Source organism: Centrocercus urophasianus, unplaced genomic scaffold, assembly GCF_019232065.1.
Source record: "Centrocercus urophasianus isolate 14NV4802_14NV808 unplaced genomic scaffold, USGS_Curo_1.0 seq_10, whole genome shotgun sequence".
NCBI lineage: Eukaryota > Metazoa > Chordata > Aves > Galliformes > Phasianidae > Centrocercus > Centrocercus urophasianus.
In genome coordinates this window covers 99,376,246-99,401,237 of record NW_024884142.1, presented here as the reverse complement: position 1 = coordinate 99,401,237, position 24,992 = coordinate 99,376,246, and the positions used below count along the sequence as shown (strand labels likewise).

General features: G+C 41.5%; 1 protein-coding gene across 1 annotated transcript in view; it reads right to left on the bottom strand.

Annotated features, from left to right (window-relative positions):
- CFAP61 (cilia and flagella associated protein 61) overlaps window positions 1–24,992 on the bottom strand; it is a 90,178-nt gene that overhangs the window by 19,511 nt on the left and 45,675 nt on the right. Inside the window, 4 exon segments of the mRNA XM_042820850.1 lie at window positions 1,928–2,102; window positions 3,142–3,310; window positions 4,884–4,982; window positions 19,713–19,840. Of these exon segments, the coding sequence (XP_042676784.1) occupies window positions 1,928–2,102; window positions 3,142–3,310; window positions 4,884–4,982; window positions 19,713–19,840 (571 nt within the window).

Below are 24,992 nucleotides of genomic sequence, written 5' to 3'. Positions count from 1 at the left end.
CAGGCTCGTTCATTTTCCACAAGTGGAAGCACAAGATTTCAGTGATCCCAGGATGACCCGAATCTTTTCAGTTTGCAGAAGCTAAAGAAGAAAACGTTACGTTAGCCAAAGCATCGGCAGCTCTGGTTGTTGATTCGAATGCTGGAATTTTAATTTGATAGTGTTCCTACCAACATGCTTTTAATAAGGCAATAAACTGTGTTTAGGTAAAGAGGAAAAATAATTGCTCCATTTTGGGCCATTAAAGCAGTTTTGTTTCTTTCTTTGCTCCCATCCTACTTTTTATTTTCGTGGAAAGTGCAGCACTAATAGGAGATGAATTTCAATTAGTTACAATTACCGTTTTAATAGGTTACACGCAGGAGACAGCTGGGTTTCATCAGAGGAGCCACAGCCCCAGGACTAGGGCTGGTGCTCACCCTGCTCCAGCCCCAGGCAGCAGGAGCCACCAGGCACCTCTCTGCTCCGTGAGGAGAGCATGGTGGAAGGAAGGTGGCAGAAGGAAGGTGGCAGTGCCATAGAGACTGCAAAGTGCTTTTGGTAAAAGTAACAGATGAGTGAAAGGAGGATGCAACAAGAGAAAGGTATATGGAAAGAAACTAGCTATCCAGCAGCCCTGTGGACTGGGCTCATTGGGAGCTGTGGGTTCAGCATGTTGTTAAAGACAGGATAGTGTCTAATGAAGATAACCATCACACCAAAAGCCAGCAGCAGTGCTGAAATTATTAATACTAATTTGGTATTAGTAAAGGTGCCTCGGTCCCAAAGGAGATGAAGTGCCAGACCTCCCTTCCACCTGAGCAGTGATTGTCCCACTTGCCTTGCATCCTGGACATTGGTTCCTTTTATTTCTGGCATTTCTGCTCAGGTGTGTTCAGGCTCAAGGTGTGTCCAATACTGGACAGCACACAGTTTTATAAAGGATGAGCAGTAACAAATAGGGAAAACTAACCACCTCATCTGCTTATACAAACACAGCTGTGGCTGTCAGCTGGACACCACGCAGGCTGCTCTAGTGACATGCTTGAGGTTGGGAAGCTGTCTGAAGAAAACGTGAGCTGAGACACCACGATGTTTACTGTCTCCTGTCCTGATCACAGTGATAAAGAAACCTCTCGTGTCTCAAGAACTTCTTTAAAAGCCTGCCAAGCAGGACATGAACGTAGCAGACCACAGCTATCCATTTTCATTAGTCTGCTCTCTGCTGAGGAAGCCAGTTCAGCTGTATGTTCAGCAAACTCCTGGTTTTGCTTCCAAGAGCTTTCCTGCTCTGCACTCTTCCGTGGCACCACGAAGACATGAGGGGTGAATTCATTTGCTGTTTGATCTCCTTTCAGTTGTGGAAAGGATTTAACTTGGAATTCTGGGTGACTGTAGGCATTTTTTACAGCATGCACAGTCAGTATATGATCAGTGTGCACATGAGCAGATACGATGGACAAACATTAATGGACCTTAAGAGTTAAAAAGACAAGACAGAGAGACTGCAGTTCTATGTGAAAAGCTGTAAACTGATGTAATGGAACACAAAGATGACAGAAAAGAAAAAAAAACCACATCTCCAGATTTAGACCTGTTTTCTTTGTGTTATGCCTCAAATCTAAATGTTCATCTGTAAGAGAAAAACACACTCTCTAATTAAATTATTACTTAATTGTCTAATTAATGACTCCAACCAGCTTTGCATTTGGGACTCATTTTATATAATAATTACAGATGATTAATCTATCTCAAGCTTTTTTTTTCCTCGATAAATACGCTGGGTATCAAAAATGACAACAAATTGTAAATTAATCTGGAAAACAAAGCACAGCAGATGAAAGACTTTGTTCCAATTAAGTGAGCATCAATTATACCATGGAGTTAAGGAAATAATAAGCCTAAAGAATATTTCTGCAAGTGTGTGTGCATTTACCAAAACCCTTACCTTCTGAGTTGATAAAGTTTTCCTTCAGCCATTCCATTGCCTTTAAGCAGTCCTGATCATCATTGAGAGTAAAATGATTGCAAGGGATTTTCCCTGTGTATCTTTGTGGACATTTACTAATAACTTCTCTATTAGTTGCGAGTTTACTGATATCTGCTCCAGTGGGGGACAGGACCTGGAACAAATGGATGAATGAACAGATATGTATCACATATATCTTCAACTACTATTAATTTTTTTTTTTAAATAATCTCTTTGTAATAAAAAAGAAACCACATGATTAAAATAATTCCTTCTTTTTTTTTTTTAGAGGTCGAAGGTAAGAATAAATGATATTTTCTTCTTGAAGGCAGACAAAAGCTAAGTCTTCCCATGTTTCCCTTATCACTTCCTTTGCTGTAGTTAAGCTGATTCCCACAGCTTATGTTACAAGTCAGGGTTGCATGTGAGTATCTTTTTTCTAGGAGCACTTAAACAATCAGAATTACAGTACAACACTGGAAGCAGCTTTCTAGTGCAGGGAGGTCTGATTTACAGCAAGACAGAGCACTTGGTTCCACTCTGCATAGCTTCATGTTACACACTATTCAGAGATCGGTGGAATGGCAACATTGCTTCAGCAATCAAGGCAAAAACAAGGAACCTCGGCTGGAAAATTGGTCCTTTTCTCTTCTGTCCTCCCACATAGTGTGAGACTCCACTGAGTATCATAGGCCACCTGACCTCACCTGCAACTTTACCACGTGTACAGTATCACAGCACCATGTATGTGCCTAGGCATGCTCATCACGTGAATCAAGTACTTAATTTGAAAAGAAATTCCCTCCATTGCCAAGACTAGGTCAAATGGTGTTGCACCAGCTGGAGTTAAGTCTCAGTGGCTGGGACCACGTGTCAATTGGATCTACTCTTCAGCAGGTTTGCTGGTCACAGTGGCAAAAATACTGGCAGCTTTGCTTAACATCTGATCCTGAGGTGATCCATTGCTGGTAGAAAACTTTGTAAAATCTCCCTCTCCTCTGCTCCAAGCTCTAGAGCTGCACAAGGCAGTACGACCTGCTGTTTGCAGGCTGCAAACATATTGGTTAGGCAGTAGCTAAGGAGTATTCTACTCCTTTGCTAATTGCAGAAACCCCATTTATGTAAAAAAAAAAAAAAACAAGAAAAGAAGATATGATTTTTTCACACTGCACACAGTAGTTTTTCACACTTACCTGGTAGTTCTGTCCTGTGCAGAGAACAAGGTAGTCATACGGTACTTTTCTCTCCTTGGAAACAACTACGTACTTGGCAGAGCGATTTATGCCAGTCATTTTACCAACCACAACGTTAACCCAGGAACAAAGTGACATCTGTGCATAATCTTCATCATTAAAACAGTGGCTGTGAAGAAAGAATATCTGTAAGTGACATTTCAGCAGCTGACAGCAGGCATTAATTAGACATCTGGTGAGTTAGCCAAAGTCCCCTAGTGGTTCAAGTCTGTTCTCTTGCTGTGAGTTTACTGCAGCCTATAGTAAAAGATTAGTCATTATGAAATACTCAGTTACAAATTGACAACTTTTTGCTAAAACCAAATAATCCCTCCCAGTGCTGGGCCATATAACCACATAATTTAAGAATGAAGTCAGGGGAAAAAAAAAAAAAGAAAAATGCTTCATTCTGCTTTTTGTTTGCAGGTTGATGCAGGGAGGAGACTTTTGCACCTGCAAAGAAAATGTTTTAACAATCTAATCTTTTTTTGTCTGATAAAAGACTACTTGTTATTATTTTATGCAATTGAATTCCTCTGCGAAATTAAGTGAATATTAACAGAAGCAAAGGAGAAGTGATCATGTTGGCTACTGAAAAGAAAGTAAAATTAGCAGGCATAGGAGAGAAAGAAAGAAAAAATAGTGCAGGTGTGAAAAATAGGAATCTTCACTAAGAGAGCTCCAGAAAGAGAAACACAAGCACCAATGCATGTTGCTCCTGGTACCAGGATATACATTCTAACACAGCAGAACTGACTGCTACCTGCTACACATTAATTGCTGTTAATGAGTTCCCAAAACTGCCCTAGGGGATGACAACAATTACAAACAGGAAAAAAAAGAAGTTGTTGTTGTGGCCTGAAGAATTTTAGAACTGAATGTTCAAGCTCTCTGAGGTGCTCAGCATCCTCTGTACTCACAAATACCAGAGGGGAATAAAGAACGGAAGGCACCCACTGTCAATTCTAAACTGTAATCATGCAGAAATCTATAAATAAAATGGACATCAAGGAGAGATTAGGGTTTTCAAAAGCACCTTTATAATTGAGGTGCACAGCTCCTGGGAGACTGACTCTCCAAAATCACAGGGATGCTTTCAAAACCCATATCCTGCAGAGTTCCATTTTCACTCTTAATCTGCTTTCAGATTTTAACAGCTAATTCTGGCGAGGCAGCTATGAACAGCAACTTTCCACCAGGGTGGATATTTTGTTATTATTAGTCTTTTCTTACAATGTATTTAGGAAAAAGTGCCCATGCTTTTGTGTGAGTATAGAACCCCTTCATTTCCTAGACCTGTACTTCAAAACACCCCTTTCTACAATAGAAAAATTAATTCTCTAACTATTTATCAAAAAATTCCCTGATAGGACAAAATCCAGAATATGGTAAGACAGTTTTAAACAGGTCAACATCACACTGTTTTCAGGTCTCTGTAGACATTTCTGGTTTAAAGTTCAGCAAGTAGACAATTAGCTGTGATTTAAAGAGCTTGTTCTTCAGGGCATTACTGAAGTGACCACTTTATTAGTACTCTGTGACACCTCCCTAGCAGTAGTCATATTGACCTCATTTACAGGCCATATGGACAGACTGGATTGTTTTGAGACTATGTGCATGTGTTTCTAGAAAAAAAGTTTAGGACCAGTTCACAGAAGATTACGATGTTGAAGTTATTGAAGTGTTTATATATTAAATCAAACCTGTTAATTAAAAACCTTCTATGCTTGGATCCTGGTAGGACTTTTCCTGGAAGGCCATGAGTTGAAATCAAGGTCAGATTGTTGAATTTCAGGTATGGACTGTGGAAAGAAAAACAAAAAAACAGTAAAGCCAGCACGAGTTTGCTGAGGGTTCTGTTTGGTACAGTTGTAACACGAGTGCACTTTAACATATAGCAGTGTTGACAGATAACTGATTCTCCCCATCCATTCTTGTGTCTTTATTTGAAGTGTAGCACAAAGTTGTCTCCATCCTGATACATGTATTTAAACTCTTTCATGTCACTAACAAACTCTTCCCTAAGACCTTATGCAGGACTAAGCTTCCCTGACTACAACAGGGAAATGCCAGAATACGGTGTCCCAGAAACAAAACATACCAGACTGCCTCAAATCACATCCCTCCTTGCACAGTTTTGTTAGGAAGCAAGTAGGAAAAGCCTTGTCAACAACGACAATGTTAACCACACTGTGCCATGAGGCTGCAGAGAAGGGACTGTGATTCTGTGATGCTATTTAAGTGTCCTCGCTGGTCCCAGATGATGCAGAAACAACGTTTCTGAATCGTAGAATCATAAAGGTTGGAAAAGACCTCTGAGATCACCCAGTCCAACCCCAGCCCACCCCTCCATGCCCACATCCCTCAGTGCCACATCCCCACGGCTTGGGACACCTCCAGGTAACCCCCCCACCTCCCTGGACAGCTGTGCCAATGTCCCACCAGCCTCACTTGTGTTGAGCACCCAAAGTTTCAAATAGATACAGCTGAATGCCACTCTGAGATAACTGGGTTGTTCCTTACTACCTGCAGACTTCTGTCCCTCCTCATCAGCTTTACTGACTGGTACAGGACAAGGATAGGGCCCTTGCCACTTCCATTTTCCTCTGCCTGCCCTCTAAACCCACCTGCTCAGGATGTCTCTTGCTCTTCCCCTCAAGCCTGAACCCAAGGAAAACAGGCAATGGTAAAATGAACTTTCAATAAAGAAAAATGAAATCCTTTGCTGGTGAGCATCACTAATTCCAAACATTTTGTTAAATAGGACTGGATTAAAGAACATGCCTTGGAACCCTGCAGAAGTACAGTCAAAAAGCACTTACAGAAACATAATGATGGAAACCTGCAATTACTCAGACATCTGGTAAGAAACTCTGTGCCATGATCATTTTGATGTCATTTATTATGTGCTATGAGATGTTAATTTAATCCTTTAGGAGGATATAGAAAGTAACTTCTTTACACAGGCCAGATACAAAGTGTTTTGCCATTTTGCTAAAATTCACACATCTTTGGACAGAAAAATAAGAATTTCCACCATAGTTTCATTAACACCAGAGGGGGGGGCGCGGCCCCAGGGGTGGGAGCAAGACTGACAGTATGTTGAACTAAATGTGATCTGACATTTAAAAACAAATAAATATTATGAGTGATTAAGCCTTCTAATCTTCCAGGCTTTGTGTAAGTTAAGTATGGATTGATGCAAATGGTACAAAGGAATCAGAATGTTTTTTATCAACCGATGTTAATTTGTTATTCATACACTTAAAAAATATATTCAAACAAAGTTAAAGGTCATACTTAAACCAAGGAATTTTGAGGTTATGGCTGCCACTCTCAAAATGCATATTAATAGTTTAATTCTGGATTATGGATTATCTATGGTAAATCTCCATGCATACTCAGGCCAAGTGCAATGTAATAAATAACCTTAATGTAACAGGCTGCATATATTTATACAGATTATGGGCCTGATTCTCGTTTAAATTAAGGTCACTCTGTAGAGGTGGGTGTAAATAGAATTTGCTCTTCATTTATGGCCACATTATGTTGGCTGCATGATACAAAGTGGTCTTAATGTAAACAGAAGTTTACATTGAGCTGAATTTGAAGTGTGCAGCATGCCATTTGCACTCATGGAACACTTCCAGTTGGTTGCAAATGCTAGCAAATTGCAATACAATGTACAGACCAAAATAGTGTGACTGCTTGGTATTTAGTTTACATGGAATCATGAGGAAAAGGGCTGCAACATTGCACAAACATCCCAGACATTCTTCTATCACTGAAGGTTCCTTCCAGCTCAGAGCTGAAACTGGTTATTTACTGCATGCCCTCTTGCCAATAGGTCTCCAAATCCACCTGCTGTAGTAACATTAAGTTTAAATTATATTAATGGTATTTAAGGTGAAAATGTTGCAAGCAAGCATCAGAGAAATGGTAGAATGAAAGGTTCCAGGCAACAATAATGTGCCTCTTTTGCATGACTGCACTGTGATGCACTTCATTGATCTGATCACATACTATTTTCTTCTCCAGAAGCTCTACCTTTATCTAGTCCATATGCAGTCATCCATTATTTCCACAGTCATATGGTGTTTGGTCAGTTCTTCCCCATCAAGTGGGAGGCTTTAATTTTGAGCTTTCACTCTGTATCATTTATTATTTACTGCTATCTCAGCGCCCCCACAGCACTCCCTTATGCCCCAAACATTAATGAATTGGAAACTAGAACTAAAACAAAATGATGATTAGCAACTCATCAGAATACTATGATGACATGAGTAATATCTTTGATTCCTCATTTACACTGAAAAAAATCAGGATACAAAGAAAATTGGATTAAAGCTATCAAAAGGATGTGCTGATATCAGAAGCTGAACAGAAGAACCCAGAGCTAGTATCTGATGCTGCCTGTGCTCCAAGAACAGGCACGTGCCCTTCTGGGACCAGGATTTCAGCTTGGAATCACCAGAAATGATCCACTAACAGCTGCAGAACCAAGCTTGCTGCATTTCAAGAAGCATTTGGACAACACAAACACCACAGTGTTTGAATTTGGGATGGTTCTGTGTGAAGCCAGGAGTTGGATGATCTTTGCAGGTCTCTTCCAGCTCAGAGCATTCTGTGATCCTGCCTTTGTCACCAGCCCTGTGGCACTGAAATGCAGATCAAGTATGTCTGCGTGGACCAGGGCACATAGTCAAGCAGCTCTGTGGTCACTAATCTCACTGCAGTTCACACTGTGAATGGCACAAAGTTTTTCTTCTGGAATGAAGAAATCAAGGTAAGCTGTTGTCTGAGCAGAAGTGGAGATCGGAGGCAAGCAGAGTGGAAAAGTTGGGATGGCAGCAAGCTTGTGAGCAGAAGGTGGAAGCCAAAATGATTTTTTCAAGTGACTTCCACAAAAAGATGAACATCAAAGCCTTGACATTAGGAGACAATCCTCCCCCAATATTTGGGCTATCTGCAACATTTGCCAGCGCAAGGAGCTCTGATGCACACAGCAGTTCATCACCCCACAGTGCTGCTGATGGCTGCAGGAGGATGGTTTTCCTCAGCATGTTCTCAGGCTATCAACTTGCTGCATCTGTGCAGGAATGAAAGACTTCACAGTGGGAAGACATTCCTGCAGAATTAGCAGTTCTAAAACTTACTGCAGTGATAGCTTCAATCACTGCCTTCAGCTTGAAGGACTGAAATGTAGGGTTAGATGCTTGTGATATTCTGAAAATGTGACAACTTAGAATCATAGAATCACAGAATCATTTGAGTTGGAAATGACCCTTAAAGGCCATCCATTCCAACCCCCTGCAGTGCACAGGGACGCCCACAGCTCCAGCAGTGCTCACAGCCCTGTTCGCCCTGACCTTGGCTGTGTGCAGGGATGGGGCACCACCACCTCTCTGGGCAGCCTGTGCCACTGCCTCACTGCCCTTATGGTAAAAAATGTCAAAACCTTACAAAAAAAACATATGGCAGGTAATAAATAGATGATCATTTCCGTCAATGCATTCTGTCAATGCAAGCAATGGTCACATTTGCTAACATGGAGGTAAAATTCCTCATCAGCTAAGATCAAAATTTGTTGGGTTTAAACAAACTGGCAGTGGTGGAAATTATGAGAAACTTTAAATGTGAAAATAGAAGTGAAAACTAGCCTCATGTATGACAAAGGTTGATTTGAGAACTGTGGTAGGTATGCCTCAGGTTAGGATTTTAAACCTGTATACGAGCACTTAAATGCGAGCCTGAAAAACATAGGCAAGCTGTAGGTGCTTAGCCATGGTTACTATTGGCACAGAGAGGGGAGGTAACAGTGCTGAGCATGTTGTCAGTGTCTGCTGGGCACCTTACCACCTCATCCACCACTTTTCTGCACATAGCGCTATTATTTCCAGGCCATCCAAAGGATGGTTTTATTTATGACAGCTGTCGGTTCCCTACTGCTGCCTGAAAGCTCTTAATAATATGAAAACAAAATAGGTTCTAACAAATGGTTGGTGCATGCAAAGAAAAATGGCTTACATGCCTCTAACTTATATATTGATATGAAGTATGGTAAAAGCACATGTTGCCATCTGGTAAAAAAGTCTTCAAGAGAAGAGCCTGAGCCAGTGCAACATTAAACAACTGCACCTACATTATCAAAGTAAGCAGTTCCAGCAGGGATTCCTGTTGCTGTGGATACAAAGGGAAGAACAGCTCAAAGATACTGGTAAAGCAGGGAGGGATTAGAGTATCTAGGGAAATAAGTAAAAGGTATTGAGTTTCATTGCACAGTTCTAGAGGACGGCTACAAAAGCAAGTCTAAACACCCTCGTCCTTGAAATAAAACTGCAGTGCCAATCTGTTGTGAGCACAGCCAAAGGAAGAAACAAACAAAAAGTTTTATACTACATGTATATAAATGTATATATGTATCATTTTTATATGTATCTGCTAGCATTTGCAAATTGGTTCCAATATTCCTGCCTAATTTTTCTGAATTTTTTGCCTGTTGGGTTTTCTTTTTTTAAGTACGTGGTGCAACAGCAAAGGTTTAAGTGGGTAAAAACTGCCTGAACAAATTATGTAATTAACTGCTTTCATTAGCCAACCTCCTCATTATCACAAATAATCAGTCATAATTATGCTATAACCTCAACTTTCCTGCAGCAGAGAACTTCATACTGCATCTAAACAACTCTAAAAATTATAAAAAATCATCTGTTTTCAGCACTGCAAATAATTAGGTTGAGAAATTCTTGCATGAGCAGAACTTTGAATCAGAGAAGCTTTCCCCTGTTGCTCTGCAACCAGAAATGAGCCATTCGAATTTTGGGGGGGACAGAGGAACCCCAGATGGGAGGTGATGTTAAAACCCAGAGGCAATACTTCATGTTCAGGGCACAGAAACACAGTGCCCAGCTACACGTCTCATGCTAGAAGGCAGGTAGAGGCAGAACCTCTCCTTGACCCAAATAATGCCAGGCTTTATCCAAGTTAGGTTGGATCCCAAACATTTCAAGAACAAAGTAATCAGGATGTGACTTGGAGTGCAGACATCTCCAAAACAAAATGCTTTGCTAACACATTTTGCAAGACTACAAGTAAAGAATGTCAGCTTAGTGCAAAAAAAAATCATCCCACGCTCATGCATATTTTAAGTGATGAATATATTGCTTAGTACTATAGACTTCCTTTAGGAGTAACTTTTAAGTGTAACGCATTTCCACACTGCTTTCTCAGGCAAAACTAAAGCAGTCTCTCCGTTTCTACTTTCACTCTTTAGGCACCTACATTTAACTCAGTCAAGCAGGAATCAGCACACAATCAACGAGGAAGATACATGAAAATTACATGGCAAAAGTTTCCCCATATGATGCTACATGATGCCATCCTAGTATTATGAAGGCTCTGCAGCCAGTATCACACTACTTGGCCGTTCAGCTTTTAGTGAGAAGGTCAGTAACAGGAGCAGACAGGGGTTACTGTTTGCAGCAGCCATCGCTGAAAGCCTCTGTTCTCAAGAACCAATTACAAACCTCAGAACGTGGTTTTAGCTTAACTGCTGCCTAACAGATGTCCATCTAGAAGTTATCCCTCTTTAATTACAAGTAAACAAAGATGAGCCACTTCTCCGTTGGATCAGCAATAGGAAAAAGTGTTAAGATTGTGAATGAATTTGCTGAATGAAAGAAGGGTCCTTGTTGGGGCACCTTTCAATGCAAGAGTCCAGAAAGCGGCATTCCACATTTTTGTTTCCCTGCAAGCTGTGCTTGTGGTAAGTCTTACTCCAAAAACTGGTGGCAGACGTGTCAAGAAGAGCACTGGTAAAAATAAAGCAGCGAATCCCACTGCCATTAGCTCACGTTTAATGTGATCAGCTCTTTTGCATAGGGGGAAAGATAAGTCAGTTGATTGCTTCAGGAGGAAAATCCCCAACTTTTTCTTCCCAGAACAGGACTGTTTCTATTCCAGGATGGACCACAACACTGGAAATACACCATCCACTTCAGTTTCAGAAAACAATCTTTAAATTATTTAAAGCAGAGATAAAGAGGAACATTGTATGGAGTCAGTATTCCAAAGGAAAGCAACCTATAAGACCAAACTGTGGAAGCCACGACCACCGATTCTTATATCTGTTGCAAGAAACCCTTTGAAAAGCCAAATTATTTTTACTTTGACCCATGAGCACCGTCCTTCAATGGCACTGTGAGCATTTCTCTTCCCCCGCTGGCTGCTTTTCCTCATCAGGTCTCTCCCCACAAACTTTGCATCTGATCAATTCCACCAGGATTCGAAGCGCCTCCTTATTTTTGGAGTCTAGTGCCCGCTATCACAAGGCCAAAACACTTTCCATAAAATTTGCAAGCATCATCTTGGAGATAAACACAATTTTTGCCCCTCCTAGGCCTCTTTTTCAGAGGGATAATTTTCTCTAACGTCTGGTCCAAATTCGTTGGGGGATAATATTTATCCACCTGAACTGCATAAGGATGTTAATCATGAGCTTAAACAGAGGTGGGTGTTTTTTCCTTCACAATGAAGGCTTATACTGTAATACTTCTGCTGCCCCTGGGATTGCCAGTTCGCCTCCTTTTGTTCAGTAAATACTTTCTGCTTCTTTCTTTGCTTTCACTAAACCTGCATTGCTGCTCTGACCCTAGCTCATGTGCCATCTCTCACAAGGAGTGATTACCCTTCTTCAACATCCTGCCTCAAAAACTGTTCTTTGGTTAAATCTTGCATTCCCCTGCTAGGGTAGATGAACCAGTCTTCTTTTTTTTTCTCTTAATCATTCCCCCTGTGAATTGCTATTTCTAGATTCCTCCCAGTTTTCTAATTTTAATACCTGCATTTCTTATCCCCTCTATGCCTTCTTCCTAGACAATACCACTAAAAACATGCACAACTCTGCTGCATGTCAATTCTTCCATTAATTTCTCATATTTACCTATCTCTAAATCATCTTGATTTCTCCCTGAATGTTTCCAAAAATGCCCTTTTCTACTTTCATCTTTCAAACTCCCATCCATACCATAACTCATTCTCTGAAGCAACCCAGCCACCCTTTTCCTGTCCCTGCTTTTATCTTCCTAACCACCTTCCACCTCTCCAGCCGTGTTTTTGCTTTCCTCACCTGCGTCAGCTCAGCTTTTCCTATTCTTTTTTGCACTATTCTTCTCTATTGATTGTGGCTCTCAACTGTAATTCAGTTGAGTCTTTTTCCCTTTGTTAGACTAATTCTTTCCCCTACTTTGCTTCCCCACCAGACTGACCCTTGCAATTGTACAGGGAGCTCTGCTCCGTCCTTTAACCACTTCTTGCTAAATTCTTCTCTCACTGACAGCATCTTGCCAGCACTTGCAAGGAATACACCAGGCTTGGAATATGCATGCCAATTAAAACATATAACATTCAACACTGAGTGGTGGGCACTTGATTACTTACATAGTGCAGAAATTGCATTTTTCCAGCAAGTAGAAGCTAAATGAAGACTCGTCAGAACCCCTAATTACAGATTTTTTTAGTAAGCCCTCTAGAAAACCATCATTCACACAACATGTGTTGTGTTTCCAGAAGGCTGTTTATTAGATAAAGGATGGCAAAGCCCCAGTATTATCACTTGTCATAGGGCAGAACAGAAGAATCTGAAGAGCTCTTTTCTTGTCCCATACCAGATGCATACCTGAATCAGACACATGCACATACCTATGCAGGAACACCCTCAGCTACAAAGTTTACACGATTAGTACCATCATCCCAAATGCACACTGGTTCTGAATTTGGCCAAAAAACAGGCACCACTGACCATTACATCTGCTAGAGAATTTCCTAAACATTCAATTTTCATTCCTTAAACGTTTCAGCATTTTGTCTTCTTCGAAGCACAAAACAAGGCAATTATCTTTCTAGACAGAAAATAAGGGATATCCAATGGTGGCCCTGGTAGTTACAGTCTCTAGCTATTTAAATATATCCAGGTGAGATATCAATACATTGTCCACAACAATACCATAAAATGGGACGCAAAATGTGGCTAAGGTGCTGCTGTTTTGTGTGAATATTTCAGCAAATCACCTATAATGCAAATTCCAACTCGCCAGTAGAACATTTTTAATATTACTGGACAATAATTAAAGGCAAAAATAAGTTGTTTTTATTAGTGTAGCTTGAACTTATCCCATATTAGTCCATGTAATAAAATGCCATGTGATTAAAATTTTAACTCAGTGACATTGCTAGGTGCAGATCTGGCAATGCTGCCTTCACCTGCAAGAGCTGCTCCAGAAGTAACGCCTCCCATTTTGATGGTGGTGACTATGTTGAAAAGTAGCATTTTGTAGCTGAGAATTTGTTCTATCATTTGTTGTTATTGTGCTCTTTGTATCTCATTTTAGTTTTCATGGAAGGAAATACAAGGCATTACCTTTGGAGCGACCTACATAGTTGAAATAGCACGCCCAAGTCTGCCAAAAGAGAGATGCCCCTTGAATTTGACAGGCTTGAGATCTGCACCAACGTTTCTCCTCCTGGCAGCAAGAACATGCAGAAAGAGAAGCAGCTCGTAAAAAGCACCGCATGCTGTTGACAGAAAGCTGGCAGTGTGGGAAGGATCAGGACACAGATTTCCTGGTCTCCAACATCTGCATGTAACAGCTGCGGACCTGGGCCCTGCAGCACCTCCAGGCCTCCTGGCAGCCTGGTGAGCACAGCTGCCTCTCAGAGATGGCAGCCCTGGCGAAACCAGCTCAGAGAGAGACAGCTGTGAAGTGCCCATCTGTAGCAGGGCAGCGTGATGCTTCTCCCGCAGATCCTTCCCAAATGACCTGTGCCCTGTGGCACACAACAATCCAAAACTGTGCTCAGTTAATGCAGATATGCTACCAGCTCACAGGGAAACAAACAGCACACTGAGATGTGCTACAATTCACACAATAACAGCACAGTGCTTGGGGACTGGAAGGGAACAAGCTATAGCACTGCAGAGCTCCATCTACAGTAACCAGTCCATCACGGAATCATTAAGGTTGGAAAAGAGCACTAAGTCCAACCCCAGCCCACTGTGCCCACTGCCCACATCTCTCAGTGCCACATCCCCACGGCTCTGGGACACCTCCAGGCGACCCCACCAGTCCCTGGGCAGCTGTGCCACTGCCTCACCGCTCTTTGAGAGAAGGAATTGTTCCTAACAGCCAGCCTGACAGTTTGGGTAGTGCCACCTCTGCACCAACCCTAGGAAACAAACTTCAAAACCATGAAAAATAATACGAGCGGAACAGAAAGTACATCATCTCTATCAACAGCAAATAGCTGAGAAATGTAAATGCGGTGTTTGCACTCACAAGGCTTCTTTATTTGCTTTGAGTGCATCGATGAGAGAGCTGCCAGAGCTGCTCCAGGTAGTCAGGTTACCAGGCTCCACACAGAGCTGGAGACACAGCCACGCTCATGTCACACTCAGTCACCAGGCACGGCCCAGTAAATAGAACTGCGTAAACATTCTTCTGACTCACGGCAATTTTGAAACATCCCTTTCATGAGGAAACCACTATTCCCAAGATCAGCTTTAATATATAAAAAGAAGTTATGAATATTCACGTATGAATATTAACAAAATAAAATCCTCAGATATTGCAAAGTTGGAAGAGTGAAAGAACATTTGGGGCTCAGACACATCTTTACACACGTTTTAAGAACAAGTATGGAAAGTTGAAATAATCATATCAAAAATTGAGAACTGTCTCTAAAATAAGAATATAAAATGCAAAATAATGAAATATCAGTCCCATATAGCATCACTTTCTGGCAGAAGAATGTCAGATAGCTGTTAGGAAGTGGACCCATACCCTCTCCCCTAGTTTTTGTATCAGTCACCGACCGCTTGCTGTGTTGCTGCCTGCCCAGCAAGGCAAGATATGACCCATTGGATTCATCTCTGCCCCAACTTGATCTCTATTCACCAGAGATGATGAAAGGCAGCAACATCTGAAGGATGCGGGGCCAGTGACACCGAACACATGGTCGACTGCAACATTGTTCAGTGTTTGCCTCGGTATGAAAAAACAGCAGTCAAAAGGAAGCCCATGTATATCAATTCATGTGGCAAAGATAGATAGTATGAAACAATGAAGATCACTAAACCATTCATTCCGTGTTAGCTCTGTGATCAGCAAGTAAGCACTAACTATTTAATTAGTCAACTAATTAGTGACAGGCAACATGGAAGGCTTCAGATGTTCTCAGACAAACGCAAAGATAAAAAGCCTAATTAAACAGCAAGCATTATGCTAACTATTGCCAAGCAGGACAGATGTGCAGGATATTGTATAATACTGCGCTGCCAGATAACGGCAGTTGTAGCTGTTCTGTCAGAAACTGTGCTTTAAAAACCATCTCTATGCTAATCTGAGATAAACCCCTGCATTGGGCTCTAACTTCACTTCAAGAGAAAACTCAGGGCTTTGACAAAACCCGCTGTAACACGTTTGCTTTTTAACACGATAACCACTTTTAATGCATCCAAATTGAAAGAGAAATACTTCACATTTTCATACCAAGTACCGTGCTCTTAGCTGCCATTCATTTATTGCTGTTTTGTGTAATACATTATGTATATTTGCGATGTCCTCGGAGAGTAAGCCATTGTTTACACCAGAGGTTGGATTAAGAAGGTTTTCGACATCATGGATTAAAAAGGGTTTTCCCTATAATCACAAGACAATAACGCTTTCCACAGCTATATGCAAAGAGGTGGATAAAAAGCTAATTGGTTCACTGCGCCGGGGCCAATGACAAGATAGTTCTGGGCAAGCTTTTGGCGTTCTTGCAGCCCAACTTCAATCACCTGCTGTCAGAGAGCACTAGTTAGCACGTTGCTCTGTGAATCCTGCACCACAATTAGCTACAAATGCTGTTTTCAGAACTTGTTTTAAGTGCTTCCGTATTCATGAATAGGAAAAGATTAAAATGTTGGGCTGAAACTGACATTCTTCAGAACTGACATGTAGGGAATGAGTGGTTTAACTGAGATCTGTTCAGCTTGGTACTTCAGATCCAGGCTGTTGGCAGTGTTTGACATCAGCTATTTCCCTGTATTTGCTATTCTTCCTGCTGAAGCTCACCTCCAAGAACTGGTGTTTTCAGAATCCTGATTGGAACCCACCTCCCGTTCTGATACACGCAGGTACTGACATCCTATATTCACAAACACAGATTTTACAGTGTCAAATCATTTTCAGATGCAATTTTTCATTTAATATTTGCAAGCTGAACGTTTGAGACAGCTTTTTCACTAATAAATTAAGGATAGGTACAGGTGATTTGCATGGGGACAACAAAAATGTAACTTTAAAAACTTCAATTAGTCTTGAATCAGACTCCCTTTTAGGGTCGTTGTTCATGGTAATTTTACAGCACTACTGAATCAGCATCACAAACTTGAGGGAAGGCCATGATTTTACTGCAGTGTCTCACAAAAAAAATTCTTGTTATAAATATCTAAAGTTTTTTTAAAGCCCAATTCACTCAAGGGAAACTTAAAAAAAGAAGAAAGCCTGTTTTCAGCTTAGCCCTCCTTTGGATTCACTCCAGGGCTCAACTGCCTTTCTCTCCACATCCACAACAAAGGAGAGGCAGCAACAACAGTTTGGAGGGCAGGGAACAATAGAGGCAAAGAGAGACTGTGTGTTGCTGGGCTGAACTGCTTTCTCACAATGGCAATATTCCTTCAGTTGCTACTTTGCTTTTAGGACTGGCCAGCACTCTGAATTTACGCTGCGTCCACAAACGGTTGGATGGTGCAGCATTTTGTGTGAGCTTTGTCTTAGTGCCGGAGAGTGACCTAAGTCCTGGCTTTGTGCAAGGGGAAGCATATAATTGCACTGCCCAGGAGGAGCCTCATGCAGGAATTGTGGGAATTACAATTCCTTGCCTGCTTGCCACGCTCCTGCGGGGAAGTTAATTACTGCAGCAATTTATGATGCAACGTGCTGCCCTCCTCCTAGCGCCTCAGATCCGCTGCCCGGTGTGCTGCAGATCCTCATGTGCCCGCCAGCTGCAGCAGAGGTGCAGCCTGAGATCGTTGCCACCTGTACCTCCTGGCAGCCAGCCGTGCGTGAGACGGGCAGGCTCAAGGCTGAGGAACTGCCTGGTGCTCCTCCTGCACTTGGCCATTCCTAGAATATAAAATTCTATCCGATGCATCCTAAAGAAAAGCAGGGCTATAGCTTATAGCATGTCTGAATGCGATTACCCTCGTGAAAAAAGAAATCAGCAGGAGATATTTATTTGAATGGTGACACATGACTAATGAGCTCACCTTCACTGACCTAGCATTACATTAAGCACAACGGAGGCAATTCTCCAGGGCTCAGGCTATCCCAAGCACTAGAAAGAATCCTCCCCTACTAGATGGTCATTCTGTACACTCACTCGCAGCATATTTTGCTCTGCCCTTTGAAATAACCAGCACTGATAGGGCCACGCCAGCGCTCTGACTTTGACCAGATGATCTCAACAGTCTTTTCCAATCTTAATGATTCTATTACCTCTGCAAGGATCTCGTTCGACAAACTCTCCATGCAATCTAAGGAGCCGGAGGGAAGGACTGCAGAAGCGTTTTGTAAAACAGCAGTTCACAGCACACACTGCTCTGTTGCAGCAGGGTTTATAAAGTTCCATTCTCTGCCCTGGTCGAGAAGCTTGGTGCCCACAGGCAGAGTGGCCATGAGGTACGGTGCTGCTGGCACAGAACAATGGGACCAGGGCAGCTGTCTGCACGGCTCCAGGGAGAAGACAGTTCTTATTGTTATTTCTCTGTCCATTGAAAAATCTATATTTATTCAGTCTCAAACAGGTTGAAAACACTTGTAAAATCTAGTCCTAATAATTGTTAGCTAGGTAAGTGAATTACATTTGTGTGTTTCCATGGTGACTGATAATGTAAAATAATTAAGTATGAAGAATAATGAGGAGAAAACCACTTCCTCTTTTTAAGGATTAGGGGCTTACAAATTGATTCAATCTAGCTATTTTTAGTGCATGTAACCTTTGCAAAGAGTATTAGAAAATTATGAGTAAATCAAACTAAATTGTATTAAAAGGTCTTCACATCGATCAGATGTTCTTTAACTGCTGCTGCTGAGAAAGTTAAAAAACATTTCTTAAACTTATACGTATGTTAATACAAATTCTGTGACATCTGGACCAAGTACTGCTTGCTTTTTGCATTCTCAGAGCAGTACTTAATTTTTCATAAGCACTCCAATTGTGCAGTGCTGAAGATGAGTGCTCTCTGGTGTACAAGAAGGACTTGTTCTGCACAAACTCTTACAATATGGTTGAAATAAAACTTCTGGCTGAGGTGTATCAGAGGTAGAGAGGATTTCCCCACAGCATTGATTCTACCTGCGTATCCTGTTCACTACAGGAAGAGAGCTTCTGGCTTAGGGGGACAGATTTGGTTGATTCACTTATTTTGTAATGCTCTCAGACATTTCTACTACGTATTTGAATCTACTTGGAGAAGAACAAGTGAGTAAGAATTGCATTCTTGCACACACAGACCAACCCTCTAAGAGCCCCAGACAGAAGGGTAAGTGGTGAGATAGCAGAGAGGGTCTCCCCTTCCTAACTTTGGAAAGTCTGTAGAACAGACCTTTCCCACCAGTTTATCTCTGGTTAGAGAGTGGGAGGTATAAAAACAGCTGCATGCATTTATTCCCCTTCAAAAACCATTTATACATTTTTTTTTTTACTCCAGTTTGGATAACTCAAAGTAAACGGAACAATTTAATTGATGCTTTTACTGCTAAAAAATTCTGTAATGTGGGCATTCAGCCTATCCTCTTGGTGGATCACTGGGCAGGCTTGTGACTGCTGGAGCGTCCTCTCCTAGCCCCCCTTCCCACACTCTACAATAAAAATGGCAAAGGAGCCAGAAATAGAAGTGCTGTGGTTCCCAAGCACTCCCAAACTCCAATATCAGAAGCAGAAAGATGCTGCTGCTCCTTAAAGGCAGCACAGAGAAATGAAAACTCCAGCTCACGTGGGATGTTTCTACACAGCTCTGGAAACAGCAGCACAAAGAGGTAGAAGAATTCGGAGGAATTTGGACAGTGATCTGTGATTCTAACAGGCAAAACTGGCTTTAAAGATCAGTAGTGCTTTGCACACCATCCAAAGGGCTATGGACTTAATCTTTACCTACAGTATTTACGTATAAGAACAGTGGTCAAAGAGACAAGGTATGTGGAGTTCCCATTTTCTCTTGGTCTTCATTTTGAGGATCTACAAGGAACCTTGGCAGCACCTTTAAATATCAGAGCCTGTTAGGAGACACCAGTCTTTCTACATCTGCAAATTAGACACTCAGAGTCTTAATGGTTAATACTTGCATATGAATCCAAAGCATATCTTTTTTTTTAATTAGTATCTTTTATGATAAAGAAAGAGTCTGAGATGATTTCTACATGGAGGAAGCAAGCACCTTCAAATAAAGGTAATGTATTTTCTCAGTAAAGGAAATCAAATAAAAACCTTACCAAAAAACAAGTGTTTCCAGAAATGAGATTCCAACATCAGATGCACCAACCACCACAATCCTACTGTTGACAGACACTTTAGATTCCATTATCAGCTTTCGATTTATGTGGTTCAAAGAATAGCTTGGCTGAAATAAATAGATAAATTAATTAATTGAATGAGTGAATGAATAAAGTTCAAGATGACATAAATATACATCAAAAATAACTGGAAAGATCTGCTAAGAATCATTACGCCATCAGCCATGCATTACCCTGCATTCATGCAAAACTCATTACAGGTCACTGACACGACTAACTTTATGATTTTTCCATGCACACAAGTTAACACAGAAGACAAAGAATACCAAAATGGTGAAATATATGCATGCTTAATAATTCACAAAATAATTAGTGAAGCTTAGTGTTCTTGCTTCTCTTGAAAAAGACACTACAGCAGAGACACTAATAGGAGTGAGAATGTTAATAAAGTTCAGTCCTCTAAACTCATCCTATACCATTACAGGGGAAACATTCTCTGTATATGAATTGACAGAGTGCTACAGATGATGAACAAATACTTTATTTTAGAGCTACGCTAACGATGTTGACCTTCCCAAGAAGAACATGACATACTGAGAACCCCAAACAACATCATCAGTGCTGGAGACCTCCAGCTGAGATTTCAACAGTCCCACTACCAAAGCTGTGTACCAACGAGAGCACCTTCACACACCTTAAGGAAGGATTAGGGGTCATCACCACATAGCAAACAGTTTTAAATGTGGCAAATAAATGTGTTCATTGGTCATGCAACATTTCTTCTTTTTTTTTTTTTTACTGCCAGATAAATGTTCTTCTGACTGTAGTTCTGCACAGTGCAAGGATGACATCCAGTGGTAAGCGAGATTCATCTCAGGGGCTGGATGCCACTGAGAAAATTCCAGAAGATATCTTCGAAAGTATACCAGCCTATGGTGGCTGCTTAATGGAGAAGGCAAATGTGTGAGGCTCAGTTAGGTGCCTGCAGTCTCACAGCCACCAAGGAGCCCTTGCCAGGAGCAGTTGCAGTGCTGCTCAGATTGTCATTATATAAGACATCTTCAGATTTCTGTGATAAGTGGAACGATCTAATCCAATGCCAGTGCTTTTTGACCTGCCAAAACACCTCTTACAGCAAGATCTGCCAGTAAGAAGAGCATGATTGTGAATGAAACATTTCAGAAACTGAAAAAAAACTTCTGTATCTCACTGAACATGAATGTGTGCTGATGTGCAAACCATTGGAAAGGATTTTCGGAAACGGGAAGAGCAGGTGAAAATTATTAAACTCATCCCTCCACCTAAAAGTGCTGCTCAACATAAAGCTTGTGCTCCTGCAGTCACAGCACACAAACTGGGTAAGCCCTACCTGCGTGGTTCTTGGAGGGCTGACATGGCTTTTAACAAAACTAATTAAATGGTAATAAGAACATGAAGAGAATCTTCTTCTAATGCATCTAATCAACCAAAATAACTAGACAGGAGCGTCAGTCGCTAATAGGATAAACTCAATAGTCCTTACAGCAATGCCAAGTTCAAACATCTCCTTCCACTGCAGTGCTTTTATTTTTTACTTTTTAATGTACTCCAGCAAAGAAATATAAAGCAGTAATACAATTTTCTAGGGAAGAGTTGTATCTAATTTATGAAATGGCTTCTGTACCGATGACACAAAGGCAGCATATGAGCAGAATATAACTGTTTTTGTACACCACACAATGGCCCCAACACCAACAGCTGTCATGCTTCAGAAATCACCTTTCTAGCAGCTAAGTACACTAAATGGCCCCAGGGAGTAAGGAATTAGGTGGATTGGTCCCATAATACCACCTTATTTTAACAAAATGTCAGGACAAATGACTACATATGTTCCCCAGAGGAGTAATCAGACTTCATAATTGATAGGTCAACAGCAAAATCTAACTTGTTTATTTTCTATCCTATTTATTAAATACAACTGCAATCATTAACTAATGTAAGGCAAAAAAAATAATTATTGCCATTGTTAGAAGAGGTATACGTAGCTCACTGAAAAATCCTTTTGTTGATTATCAAAATGAGGGGTTTTTTAATTTCTTTTCCTCCGTTCTTTTCTCCTATCTGCCAGCCTTTGCCACCACACCACCTGTCACATTGCTTCCACCTGGGAGGGCAGAGGGCCCAACTACAGCTTCCATTCCAGCTGCTGACAGAGACAGCTTCTCTTGATTAAACCATGAGGGATATTTGTTCACGTGGACAGCCACTGCCATTCACTTAAAGGCCTCAGACTTCACCTCTATTAGAAATACTTTGGTATTTCTCAGAATGATCCACCGGCAACACAAATCCTGCACATAAATCATGTCTCACTCATCAGCTCATAGCACAGTATGCACAGCATTACAATTTCGTGCATCCTTCTATACTCAGTAACCAGCTGGGGAAAAAAATGAAATAACGGTTTGGTTTTAGCAAACACGTTTGAATGCACATCTTGCTTTTCACTTTCAAAGCAGGGGAGGGAATATCACACATCCATTGGGCATGCCCGGATTCACCCACTCTGTCTGCAAACAGCCTGGGAATGTATTTGTTGTGTATTTACTCACAATATATGTTGGTAGGACAAACAGCAACACCAAGTATGTTCTAGCTCCTGTTAGATTTGTTTTTAAGCAATTGGCCCTGGAGCTATGGGACTCTTTGTAGGGTATCTAGATGCATTTACTGCAATTGTTTCTAAAATAGAACTGGTTTTGTATCAAATTCTATGTTTGTTTCAACAGAAATGATGAAAACTGGAAAAAAAAAATCCAAAAATGAAAAATGAGTTGGAGTGAGGATTTTAGGTTTGACAGAAAGAAGCAGTGGGATGTTCTGAATTGGGTACTGGTAAATGCATCCCAGTAAAGCTTTCAAAGCGTGTCAAGGAGAGCTTTTACAGCCATCGCTGTACCTGGTCATGCAAAGACTCTATAAAGCCAAAGCTTCATAGAATCATCATAGAACAGCCTGGTTGAAAAGGACCACAATGCTCATCCAGTTCCAACCCCCTGCTGTGTGCAGGTCACCAACCAGCAGACCAGGCTGCCCAGAGCCACATCCAGCCTGGCCTTGAATGCCTGCAGGGATGGGGCATCACAGCCTCCTTGCCCAAAGCCACATCCAGCCTGGCCTTGAATGCCTGCAGGGATGGGGCATCCACAGCCTCCTTGGGCAACCTGTTCCAGGCTTGGACTTGATTTTATCACATGCTGAAAGCCTAAGCCTTATTCAGCCAAAACCAATCAAATGTTTGCTAAATTTGAAGTGTGTGGAAGTGCCACTGAATTCAGAGGGGCTGAACTTTGAGCTAAGGGCAATAACAGATGAATGTGGAACTGATCCACCTGTGTAAATGGCATCTTGGCAGATCCTTCACAACTTCTGGAAGGAACAGGAGGACCTCCACCCAGCAGCACCTTCCCAGCCCTGTTTTCTGTAATTCCATGCATTCCTGCAAGGCTTTCAACTGAGCACTCGCTCAGAGAAATCTGAATAATAGCTACTGCCATACAGGATCTAAGTAATTTGGGTTCTGCTACTTTAAAAACCATCAGGAGTGAAAACAATCAGCAGATCTGTTCCTAGGCTAGTGCCGAGATTAACAATAGTGGTAGGCAAACAAGAAAGTGAACAAACAGACCTGTTTTAATTTCAAGCTCCATTTGATTCATAGGAAAAAAACCCACCACCACAAAAAAAAGCAGCCTAAATAACTTCAATTCTTTGTCAAAGAACCCTTCTTTAGAGTAACTTGGCTCTATAAAATGGCTTCTGGAAGTAAAGATACTTAGCTTTTCTGTGACATTTTTCATTCATAGGTCTCAAAGGCCTTTATGAACCAAGTCATTATTATTATTCCCCTAGTCTTCTATATGAGAAAATGCTGATCTTCAGCTTCTGGATAAACCACAAACTGTACATTCCTGACAGTTCCTAGGACTCCCTGCAAAATCAGGGATTTCCTATCAAATTCCAAAAAGCAGCAAAAGAAAGCAGAGCATGGACACATACTTCATTTCCCTGAGAACCACTCTTACCATGGTAAGAAACTGTTCTCTTATTATTTCAGCATTAACATTCATCTTCCCAGCCCAGCTAGACAGTTCCCCCCTGCATGAAGCTCTCATGATTGCTCTGCTTAAAAGGACATTCGTTCCTTTATGCATTTGGCTAAACCCTAAATGTTGCTATTTTCAAAGAGAATTAGGTTTTTCTCCATTTTTAGGGGAAGAAAGTGATGTGTAGGAAGGCATGGGAACTTCAGGAAAGGCACTTAAGTGCATAAAGTGGGTTGGCAAGTGGGTAGAGCACATGGCATGCTCTCAGGATGATTTCCCCCAGATTTTAAGATGAAGAAATCAGCTTTATAGAGGTCAATGCTCATCTGTTGTTTTAAGAAAGCTGGCAGTCCTTGATTCCCAGTTCACTTCTGTTTATTTATTTCTACTCCACAAGATGCTTGAGGTGGAAAGCAACAAATAGAAACATTATTTTTAACAATATTAAGAAAAAAAATACAAAGAGCAACATCTAGGAACTTCAGCCTGAAATAACTTCCAGATTTTATCTATCTGGACTCTCAGCATCAATGTAAAAATGCAAGAGAGTTTGGACTGGATGGCTTTCAACTCCGTACTCCTAATTTACAGAGGCAGGTCTACTTCACATGACATCAAGAAACTATACTGATCTCCTCCAAGGAAAGCTCTAGCTGGGCCTGGAAAAAAAAAGGAAGCTGCCAACAAGCATCCAGACTCTGCTGATGCTGTGCTGAAAGTCCCCTCATCCTGCTCTTTGGAAGTCCTTGCACAGAACTGCTCCCAGTAAGCTCCAAGCTTGTACCACAGAGAAACACAGCCGGGCACGGGATAAAAGGCACCAAGGAGACACAACAGAAACAACGCACCGAGTGAAAAATCCTAGCTCTTGGAATTACTCTGCAAATAGCAACTAGAATGGATACTGGGCTGACAAAGCTGTGCACATTGCTCACCAGTGCTGTTAGCTGATCCCAAAGTCTATTAGATAACGCTATCAATAATCCCTCAGTCGTCTGACTAGAAGATGCCTCCATCTCGCACACAAACCCAGCATCCATAAGGGCTCCACGTGCTGCCAGCAGCCCAACAGACAGCGCTTCTAACTGACAGCACTGCTGAGAGCGGTGGCTCAGGTGGCCCCATCCTATGCCAAAGTGCTCCCGGGGAGCGTCCTGTAGGCGGGCCACGGTGC